Below are 11340 nucleotides of genomic sequence, written 5' to 3' on the forward strand. Positions count from 1 at the left end.
CCCCCCTTTCTCCTCCTCAAAAGCTACAGACTGAGAAATGGCACATACTAAGGAAAGCTCATTGTAGGACTGGCTCTAGGGGCTGTAATTTTGCACCAAGGCTGAATTTGGGGAAAAAGACTTTAGATGCAGTATTAGGGGACCACTAAGGTCTATATAAAAGAGACTTCAGATATGGTATTAGGGGACCAATAAGGTCTATATAAAAGAGACTTCCGATATGGTATTAGGGGAGCACTAAGGTCTATATAAATTAGACTTCAGATATGGTATTAGGGGACCATTAAGGTCTATATTAAAGAGACTTCAGAAACAGTTTTAGGGGACCACTAAGGTCTATATAAAAGAGACTTCAGATATGGTGTTAGGGGACCACTAAGACCTATATAAATCTAAAGCCAGAAGCACAGCATCCAAAGAGCACCATGTCATGGGACCTTTAACAGTTAACATGTGTTTACAGCAGAAAAAGAAATACAGTGGCTGCATTTTGGGAAGGTGGATATCAACTAAATATCTATATAATAATATATCACCTTCCTAGTGTTCTGTTGATGGACAGAGGATTTAAATGAATATGTAACAGGGTATGAAAGACTTGTTGCTAACTGATCGGAGGTTACTTTAATCAGAATGTGTATCAGATGTTTGACTAAATATCATTGAACAGATAAATCATGTCTTATTCTGTGATGTTGTTGCTGTGCTGGCAGTGTGTTTTACGCATCTCAGTATTAGTCCTCTGGCATTCTTAATAGTCGGACCAGCCCACACACTGTTTACATGTGGTACACCCGCAGCAGAGCATTACATGTCAATCAGTGAAACCAGGGATGATGGACACATATTTTTTCTAGGTTACAGAATAACATGAATTTAGCAGAATAGTTTAAATACCATTTCCATATATGCTCAGTATCAGCTTTTCAGTTTGACGAGTGAAGCTAATGTCAGATGTTATCGATTGAGAAAGTACGAGGCACACGCCAACAGCCTTCATCTGTTTAGATTAGCATACATCTGACTGTCTCTTTTACCTGATTTTGTTACCTTGGAGGGGAGACATCAAATGGCAGAATACATAACATTCTGAGGGTCTACTGTCTTCCTTGTTGGTTAGAAAAGTATTAAAAAATATATGTTGTTGCTATTTTCCGTTTCATATACAATATTAATGTGGTGACTGGGCAGCACTGAGTAGTTTTGAGTACAAAGAATTTCCTATAAAGCTTGTAAAGGATACATTCTCCAAAATATAGGCTGCTGTTGTTTGCATTTTAGCTTTCTGTGGCTAGTAAGTGAGCAAAATGAATAACAGATAGCTGGCTGTCTGGTACATACATAGATATTTCAGTAAGTGTACAGCAGATGATGACCTTGTCTGGTGCATCAGACAGACATAACTTGAAACTGTTTACCGTTAAACTAGAGCATAAATTATTACGACAGAGCATTCCACATTTAATCAAAATACAACTCACTTCAAACAAAAAAGTGTGCCCTAGCATTCAGCAAAAATACTTTGGACGAAAGAATATTAACAACAGTCTTTAGAAATATATTATAGAACTAAATATGACAGTTTTATACAAGTTTACGAGGCATGTAGCAGTGACATAGCTCATTAGGTCACTGTGAGTGTTAAAATAGCAACAAACAACTATACGCACGGTTCACCACGTAGTCTAATTTGACTGATTATTTTTCAGGTAATACATTCAGCTTGGAAAAAGTGATTATCATTATTCAGTGAACATCACCATTGGAAGACTGTCTGACATTTTGAAAACATTAATGACTGACTGACACAGAGAAAGGGATCTTGTATAGAAACACAAATTTAAAGCAAACTTAAAACAAGTGTTCCCTGTCCGCTGGGTTACTGTCATCCAGAACACAATAGCCTGGGTAACTCTTCTTGGAGTCATCTTTAAGATGACAACTGACAGCAAACCACAAATACCACAATCATTAGTAAGCTGATTATTTCTAAATATTCCCAGGAAAACCCCTTGATATTTGCAATGCTTAGCTATTCATTTTGAACCCAAATGCTTTTTGACCTCTTATTGCCTGAGAGCACCTCTTGACAAAGAAGCAGGATTGCTTGTTAAAGTGAAGGTTTTAGTCACAGCGTGTAGTGTGTCATAGCAATAGTAACAAAAAGACTGCTAACACTAATGTTTTAGCAGCATATTCAACCATAGACACCCCTCACTACGTAAAGCACTTTGACAATTTGGAAGTGCTACCCATATGACGCTGTGAAATTCCACATCAAGAGTTTGGAGTCTGCCGGGGTGGAGGCCTGTGCTCTGGAAGCCTGGGAACCTTTAGATTAATGTTTGGCTGTTTGCTTTCTTCCCTCCACCCTCCTTCTTTCCCTTTCTTTCCGTCTGCTTTCTCCTTATTCTGCCTGCACAGTTTCAGTGCTCGGGATATGAACACGTCCAGGTCGAACAGCCGCTCTTTCTGCTTGACAGGAAGTGACTCCAAGGAGTCATCATTTACTGGCTGATAAATTGAGGAAGTAGAGGAAAGGGGTTTAGATTCCGGGGAAGGAAAAAGTGGCGAGGTGGTGGGAGACACTGTTTGAGATGACTGAGGGGGAAATGGAGAGGAGGGAGATGAGGGAAGAAGTGAGGGAAGGGAGTTAAAGGAAGACGTGACAGGCTGAAGTGGGCTCAGTCTGTCTTCATCATATTCAGCTGATGTTTGCTGCACAACTTCGGTGTAGTGGAAGACTGGAGCTGGAAGGTCAGTCGGGGAGAGAGGGAGAGGGGGAGAGGATGTGTAGCAGGAGGGTGAAAGTGGCTCCAAAGAGGAACTTGGACTGGGCGAGAGCAGGCGAGACTGGGTACTCTCCACCCAGCGAGAGATCTCCTGGAATAAATCCCCCGTTTCCACCTCTTCCTCTTCTTTTGCTGCCTCCTCTTTCATCTCTCCAAGGTCCTCCACGCTGTCACCAATAGGCTCAGCCGGCACAGGGAGGCTATTAGTGTTACGCTTCCAGTGAGAAAGATCCAGGATCAGCTTAGGCTCTGAGTAGTGTTGAGGCTTGCCCTCCCTCCAGGCTATTTTATCTAAATACGAAGGAGAGCCCACTTTGTAGTCACAGGAGCGGCCACAGTCCAGTTCCCCATACCCCAAACCACAGGCCCGATCCAGAGAGGAGTGAGAGTTTTCCAGGAAGCGTTCGGCTGAGCTGCTGTGGGAATATTTGCGTGGGTCGACCTATAGATAGATATATATAGACAGATATAGATAGGGAGTAGTGGGGAGAGGGGGGAGAAGGTGATAAATAGGGAAGGAGGAATTCATTTCAGTTTTGTTGTGTGTTGTGTTGCCTTGACTAATTCAACTGTGTTACTAAATACCCTGTACTTTGCATTTTATTTGGAATAAGATGCTGGTTATAATATAAGTACAAATCAGTCAGTATGGGTGAAAATGACAAAGCATATCCAACCTGTGCCTCCTCTAACAGTGTGGAACTGGCCCGGGGGTCTCGCTGCACCTCCTCCTCCTCTGCAGTGTCTTCCAGGTAGGAGGTGATGTGGCCAGGGGGCATGCAGTGACACCTTGTGTCTGACTGCTGCCAGGACACATCTGTTGATAAACTGTTCTCGTACCTGCACAAAACCAGAAATTGGGGACTCATTATAATGTGTGTAGTATTAGTTGGATGGAGGACCAGGTCTACCATATTTAAAAACAAATACAGAAATAAATAAATGCTCAATAAATAAATAGGCATACAATTAATTGCCCCAAAAAATACAATAAATAAATAAATGTAGGTAGAAATTAAATTATACAGTGAGAGGTAAATGTATATATCTCTTTTAATTAGCTTCTTTATTTATTCACCTTTGTAATAATTACCTTATTTATTTATTGTCCATTATAATCTTGAACTTTATTTATTAATGACTTATTTTTGAAATGTAAATATTTCTGTGTGTGTTTACATTTTTTGTCTGTTTTATTCTTCCGTTGCATTTTCTCCCCTATTTATTTTCACCCCTGGTATTTATTTCTGCCTGTCACTTTTACATTTCATCATGCATTCCTGCCTCATTATGTAAATGAGGAGGGGCTGGTCTTAAGGGGTCAACTTTTGCCCATTGGTTGGTTAGCATTTTACTGCATGGTCGAATCTACATGCCAAGTTATGGAACTAATCAAGAATGCATAGAATGTAATGTAGTTTTAGTTATAACGTTACACTTGTTTGAGAGTCTGGTGGTGTGTTGACTGACAGTAGTTTAAGCTGTCATTGATTACACTGCACATTACATGGTTGTGCTCTGTGAAAAACAGGTTATAGTTACATTATTAATTTTTTAATTATACATACACATACAAGCATAATCAGACCGGTTTTTACTGTTGTTATTGTCATACTATACTGTATATTTCATGTACTGTATACCAAACCCACCTACCTCAAGTACATAACACCGCTCGTTTAACGTCATGTCGCACACACAGTGACTTCAGACTCGACTCCGACTCGAGGTGCGGGACTCGTGAACAATGTTTATTTTTAGGAAGCGTCGGCTGAGCTTGCCGTTATTACCTTCCTCCGTTACCTATAACCTGCCTACCTTAACACGTAGTATCTGCTGCGCGGGGCCGCACGTGAGTGAGAGTTGACAACAAACTTTGGCTTTAAAACGTCATAGAACAAGACCCAAATAATGAAGCGCTGAACACAAAATAGGTGAGTAACCTGTGGTGAGTAAACATGTTCAGCTCAGCATTGGCCATCTAACGTTAGCTTGCTTGTTGCTTCAGCTACGACCTTCGGGAGGTTTACTCTGACTGTCGTTCGTTATGAGAAGATGAATGAGCGTTTGGTTACTTTCCAAACTTGTGGCAGTCAATTAATGTAGGCTAAACATTTACGTCCCGCAGGCTGCCATCACGTTAATTATTACAGATTGGCTGTTGATCATGTTACAGTTTTATTTAGTTATAACGTTACACTTGTTTGAGAGTCTGGTGGTGTGTTGACAGAGAGTAGTTTAAGCTGTCATTGATTACATTGCACATTACATGGTTGTGCTCTGTGAAAAACAGGTTATAGTTACATTATTCCTTATACCTATGCAGTTTTATAAGCAGCCTTGATCGAATGCAGCAGGTGAGACAACATTAGTAATAACCCTGAGAGACTTGAGACATGACTTGGACTCTAGCTCAAATACTTGTAAGCATCTCTGGTGTACACATACAAGAAATTAACCTCTTGGATTGTACACTGCTCATGATGTGCTTACTTATACAATAATACAGTAAAACTGTAATATAGTAATAAAATCAAACACAGCTAAGCTACAGTTTAGAGAACACTTACTGGTATTTACACTACAATAAAATAGACAGATTGAGACAATAGTGCAATGAGCAGAGTGCAAAGGATGCAGGAGTAACGTAAAATTATTATTACTGTTATTATTATGTAAGGTCAGAGGTGGATGTGATATACAGCACATACACATACAAGCATACGTGTTTACAGTGTGATGAGTGCAAAGAATGCTGGAATAAATAAGTATTATGAGCGGTGTTATGTACATGAGGTAGGTGGGTTTGGTATACAGTACATGAAATATACAGTATAGTATGACAATAACAACAGTAAAAACCGGTCTGATTATGCTTGTATGTGTATGTATAATAATTAAAAAATGAATAATGTAACTATAACCTGTTTTCACAGAGCACAACCATGTAATGTGCAATGTAATCAATGACAGCTTAAACTACTGTCAGTCAACACACCACCAGACTCTCAAACAAGTGTAACGTTATAACTAAATAAAACTGTAACCTGATCAACAGCCAATCTGTAATAATTAACGTGATGGCAGCCTGCGGGACGTAAATGTTTAGCCTACATTAATTGACTGCCACAAGTTTGGAAAGTAACCAAACGCTCGTTCATCTTCTCATAACGAACGACAGTCAGAGTAAACCTCCCGAAGGTCGTAGCTGAAGCAACAAGCAAGCGAACGTTAGATGGCCCATGCTGAGCTGAACATGTTTACTCACCACAGGTTACTAACCTATTTTGCGTTCAGCGCTTCATTGTTTGGGTCTTGTTGTATGAAGTTTTAAAGCCAAAGTTTATGATGAATGGCGGAGCAGCTGCCGCTGTTTGTTGTCAACTCTCACTCACGTGCGGCCGCGCGCAGCAGATACTACGTGTTAAGGTAGGCAGGTTATAGGTAACGGAGGAAGGTAATAACGGCAAGCTCAGCCGACGCTTCCTAAAAATAAACATTGTTCACGAGTCCCGCACCTCGAGTCGGAGTCGAGTCTGAAGTCACTGTGTGTGCGACATGACGTTACATTCTATGCATTCTTGATTAGTTCCATAACTTGGCATGTAGATTTGACCATGCAGTAAAATGCTAACCAACCAATGGGCAGAGGTGGACCCCTTAAGACCAGCCCCTCCTCATTTACATAATGAGGCAGGAACGCATGATGAAATGTAAAAGTGACAGGCAGAAATAAATACCAGGGTTGAAAATAAATAGGGGAGAAAATGCAACGGAAGAATAAAACAGACAAAAAATTTAAACACACACAGAAATAAATACATTTAAAAAATAAGTAATTAATAAATAAAGTTGAAGATTATAACGGACAATAAATAAATAAGGTAATTACTACAAAGGTGAATAAATAAAGAAGCTAATTAAAAGATATATATACATTTATGTCTCACTGTATAATTTAATTTCTACCTACATTTATTTCTTTGGGGCAATTAATTGTATGGTTATTTATTTATTGAGCATTTATTTATTTCTGTATTTATTTTTAAATATGGTAGACCTGTTCCTCCATATTAGTTGCAGTATATGCAGTATATTTACTGTGTGAATCTTTAGTTTCTTGGGTGTCATTATTCTTGGCCAGACCATTCTGTTCCAATGTTGTTTTATACAAATGTATAAAAATGTAAATGTACAGACCTCTCCCAGTGGATGCTGCAGGCCTGACTGTTGCTGTCGCTGTTGCTAAGGCTCTGCTCGGTGACGAGGCTGTCCTCCAGTTCGTCCTCGATGCGGAAGGGGTGTGATGAGGTGGGCTCATCCTCTGGACAGGAGTACTGCTGGAAGAAGGGATGGGACAGCGCTGCTTCAGCTGTCAGCCGATCCATGGGGTTAAAGGTCAAAATACGCTCAAGGAGGTCAACAGCTGAGAGAAGAAGAGGAAGAGATAGGCGACGGAGGAAGAGGAGGAGAAATTAAATGTATTGTCCACAAAGTGTATTCCCAAGCATCATTCTCTCTCATGGCTGGATTACTGCATATGTGTCCCACCTCCAAACCTTTTACAGCCTACTCTATCATATCTTCAATTCTTCCATTACTATTATTTGTTCCCTTTTTATTTCAAATTGCTTCTCCTTTGTCTTTTCACCACTACTCTTCTCAACTATTTCCCTCCACTCACCCTGAGCATCCACTTCAGGCAGCAATCCAGAAAAGGGTTTCTTGACTCTCCATTCATGACTGACATATGAAGGCATCACCTGGGAAAAGGTTAGGACTGATTTTGATATTTGCATTTTGACACATTATTCAACTAAGTTAACTCTTACTATAAGCATGAAGCATATTGTTGTTGAACGCAACACACATGCAGGGCCCTTGTTGAAAAGAGTTGTGTGCACATCTAACCAATCAGTTTGCAGACATATGACTAGCAGCAGCCACTGAGGCTTCACCTGAAGCAAGTCCTGCCTGTCCTCCTCTCTCAGCACCGGCACTGTGTTGAGAATCAGCTGCATCTGCTCCAGCTCATGAGCTCCTGGGGAAAGGGCACCGGCCAATCAGAGACAAGCAGAGAAGAGACAAAGGATCAGTTACATAAGCAGAAAAAAGGTGACTTAGAGTCAAACAGGAATAACTAGGAGTTGTGAGCTGTCGAGTCAAAAACTATGCAGATAAGATACCTCTAAAACCTAAATATTATAAAACCTACTTCCATTACTGAAATCCCATTTAATGTTACTTTCTGCGTGTTCTTTTTACCCTCCTTCCTCTTATTATTCATCTGTTTAAGAGTAAATCCATTTTAAATCAAATACTGGTAGAAAAGTAAGGGTTGAAAATGCAGGATTGTTGCTCACACCCTAACTGCAAGGCCACAGCAGGTGCAGCATTTTGTGCACCAGGGACTTTTTGTAACTGCAGTACAACCTGTTGGGCAGCACTTTTTGCAAGTTATATAAAAAACCCACATCCCTCTAATATTGGCAGACATTCACCCCAAATATGACCCAATCCTTATGATAAAACCTCTATTACCTAAACGTCTAGCTGAGAAGGCTGGGCTTCGTACAAAACCTGGGAGGCTTTAGATGCTGTGAAGCTCAACTTTTAGAAACCTCCCTGAAGTGCATTTTACAGATGCCATGAACAAATATTGTTATCACTGACTGTGGTGTCACCAAACACACAGCATGGTTAGTTTTCAGCTCAGAGCAGAGCATCTTGCCCCCCTTTTATACTATGGATTAACCCTTTAAACATTTCATCAAGCTAATAGGAACCAGCAGGTGGTGCTATTTCAACACATCCACCACTGCGATTAAGAAAGCTGTGGTAGTGTGTTTGGATGAGAGCGCATTGCTTCCCCTATGCCTAAATTAAACAGTTGTGACATGTTAACTCTGTGGTTAAGTGAAATGCAGCTCTATCAGTCCATGTGTGAAACTCTAGCAGAGAGCAACACCAGGGACCCAAAGACGACTGAGTTTATGGAACTATCTCTCCTGTGGTGTAGAGGTGTTGGAGGTCAAATCAGCCTGTCAAGAGGAACTACATCTGCTTCAGAAAGCAAGAATTTTTCTATCATCATTGTTATTCTGGTCAGGCAAAGAAGTAGCCTGCAGAAAGAGAATAAAGTATCTTTGGCGGAGGACACTCTGGACAGAAAAATCTCCTTAGTGTTCACTTGATGCCACCTTGTGATGTAGTCTTTAAGCACCTTTTTAGCATGTCTCCTAGCAAGAACTAGGTACTACTGTATTCACTTAGCTACTAAAATTAGCAACTAAAATAATCTTGATTTCAATGTGCTATCTTATCAAGGCTGGTGCTAAGATCTTGCAAGGCTTTTAGGATGTTTCTGCTGAATCCTAAATATCTATTATTATTTCATTATGCCATCTAATTAAAGATCAGCAATATCCTAGTGTTCCTGAAGGACATCAAGGTCACGAGTGTTTTAGTGGATACTGTATGACAAACAGCAATGGTACCTGCAAACAGCATGCGTCCAGTAAGCATCTCAGCCAGTATGCAGCCAGCGGCCCACATGTCGATGGCCTTGGTATAGTTGTTGGGGGACAGGAGCAGACGTGGGGAACAATACCACTTAGTTACCAGAGCCTTGGACAGATAGCCCTGGAGAAGCATGAGAGGGTGTACAGAGCAGAGCAACAGAATGATACACCCGATTGGCTTGTTACCGGTTCTTACCATTTAGTAGTGTACTTGTAAGTCTGCATGCATTGGCATGTGTGTGAGGTGCTCACATTAATCACAGTCTAGTTGGCCGTTTTTTGTTATTTTTTTTGTTGGAGTGAAAGCATCGTGAAGTTGGTAATGTCAGCTACAAAAAGGGATTCTGAGCTCACATAGATATATTTTGATTTACAGCCACAAAGACTTCATCATTTTATGTCAGCTACACGAGGATGGAAGCTGGCTTCAGGATACGCTCTGCTGTAGAAAACATCCGTCTGAATCTGTAACAGCAGTTCCCGAGTTCCACTGAGCTTTTGATGCTCTGCAGCTTAACAACACACATCCTCTCATTAGAGCTGCTCTGACATGGCTCGCTCCTGCCTTTTACTTTTGAAAATGTTCACCATGTGTAACACCGGGAGGATGGCGTGCATAGAGATGAGCCAGAGGCAAATTTATTCATTTACAAACCAGATTTATCTGTGGTATAATGAGAAGTTTTTCCCTGTTGCCATTTTTAATGCCTGTGTTGTCTCTCACTGTATGTATCACTCCTATGTAACAACTCCACTCTCCGCCATTTCAAAATCTCAAAATCCCAGCACTTACTCCATGATATTTCTATTAATTTCAATTTTCTTTTTCTATTCTTTAAGTGCTCAAACTAATGATATTAGAAGACAAGATACTGCACAACTAAATATGCTCAGACTATGGATGTAAAAAGTTCACTTTTTTCTAACTGCCATACTTTATTTGTTCACTCTTGTTCCAAAAAAAAACTGCAACTAATTTGCATGGTAGGAAAAGGGCCCCCAAAATTAGGGATCCTTATCCTATCTATTCCTTCATCTCTCTACCCCTCCATCCTTTGTCCCGCTGCTCTTTTCACCTCTTACTCTCCCATCACCCCTCTCCTAAAGTCCTTTTTTTCTATTTTCTGTGTCACCAATCTCCCCCTCTATCTGGTATTTCAGCTGAAAAACGAGTTTGTCTTCATGTTTGATTTTTTTTTAGTTTAAAGAAAATTATAGTGAATTGTGCCTCAATCAGCATGTTTAGGACATTACTCAGAGCCTTTACTCATTGTGGACCGCCCACCAATCCTCCCACCCATGCCAATGTCCCCTCTTATGCGTCCCATCCAGCAATGTGTCCCTACATGAAGTTCAGCCTGCCAGAAATGTTTGTGTCCAAATGTTCTTACTTCTAGAATACAAGAAATGAAATGTGTCGCCCCATTAAACAGCACAATTGAGTAGCTGTGAATGAGAAGCTATGAATTAAACTTCGGTTTAAAAGCTCTACTTCAGCTTTGCTGTTTCTTTTCTTTACTCCTCATATGCTGCCTTTCCTCTCCTCTCATTCCTTTCCTCTTTCCCTGAACATCATGTGAACTCTTACATACTCCTTTTATGCACTCTACCCCCTCTTTCTCTGCACGCTCAACCTTACTTACCGCCTCCCCTTCCCCTCCATGCCTGTGTGCCAGCAGATGACCAAGCAGAAACTGATCCTGAGTGCTCAGTGATGGTCTGACCAACATGCACTCACCTTGTCTTTTTGCGGATGAGTCCCTACATTTGAGCTCTCTTTTCTGCTTCCTGGTAAGCATTTAACAGTGTCTTTTAAGGAAGAGTTGTCATGTTTTGTGTCAAACGTACAACATTTTCAAGATGTAATAGTATTTGATGATAACCATAAAACAGCTTTGGAAACTACTTTGAACAAAAAAGAAACATATTCAGGCCTCAGTTTCACAAAGTGATGCACATACAGTGGGTACGGAAAGTATTCAGACCCCTTTAAATTTTTCACTCTTTGTTTCATTGCAGCCTTTTTC

At 40.5% G+C, this 11340-nt stretch overlaps 1 protein-coding gene across 1 annotated transcript in view; it reads right to left on the reverse strand.

Annotated features, from left to right (window-relative positions):
* Window positions 1-605: 605 nt before the first annotated feature.
* The window catches only part of mapk4 (mitogen-activated protein kinase 4), a 16009-nt gene continuing 5274 nt past the window's right edge, over window positions 606-11340 (reverse strand). Inside the window, exons 3-8 of the mRNA XM_034873102.1 lie at window positions 9290-9434; window positions 7751-7833; window positions 7477-7555; window positions 6993-7218; window positions 3470-3632; window positions 606-3234 (exon numbers count right to left, since the gene is read on the reverse strand). Coding sequence (XP_034728993.1) covers window positions 2278-3234; window positions 3470-3632; window positions 6993-7218; window positions 7477-7555; window positions 7751-7833; window positions 9290-9434 — 1653 coding nt within the window. The 3' untranslated portion in view covers window positions 606-2277. The remainder of the gene's footprint in view (window positions 3235-3469; window positions 3633-6992; window positions 7219-7476; window positions 7556-7750; window positions 7834-9289; window positions 9435-11340) is intronic.

The sequence above is a fragment of the Etheostoma cragini genome, chromosome 5 (assembly GCF_013103735.1).
Source record: "Etheostoma cragini isolate CJK2018 chromosome 5, CSU_Ecrag_1.0, whole genome shotgun sequence".
Classification (NCBI taxonomy): domain Eukaryota; kingdom Metazoa; phylum Chordata; class Actinopteri; order Perciformes; family Percidae; genus Etheostoma; species Etheostoma cragini.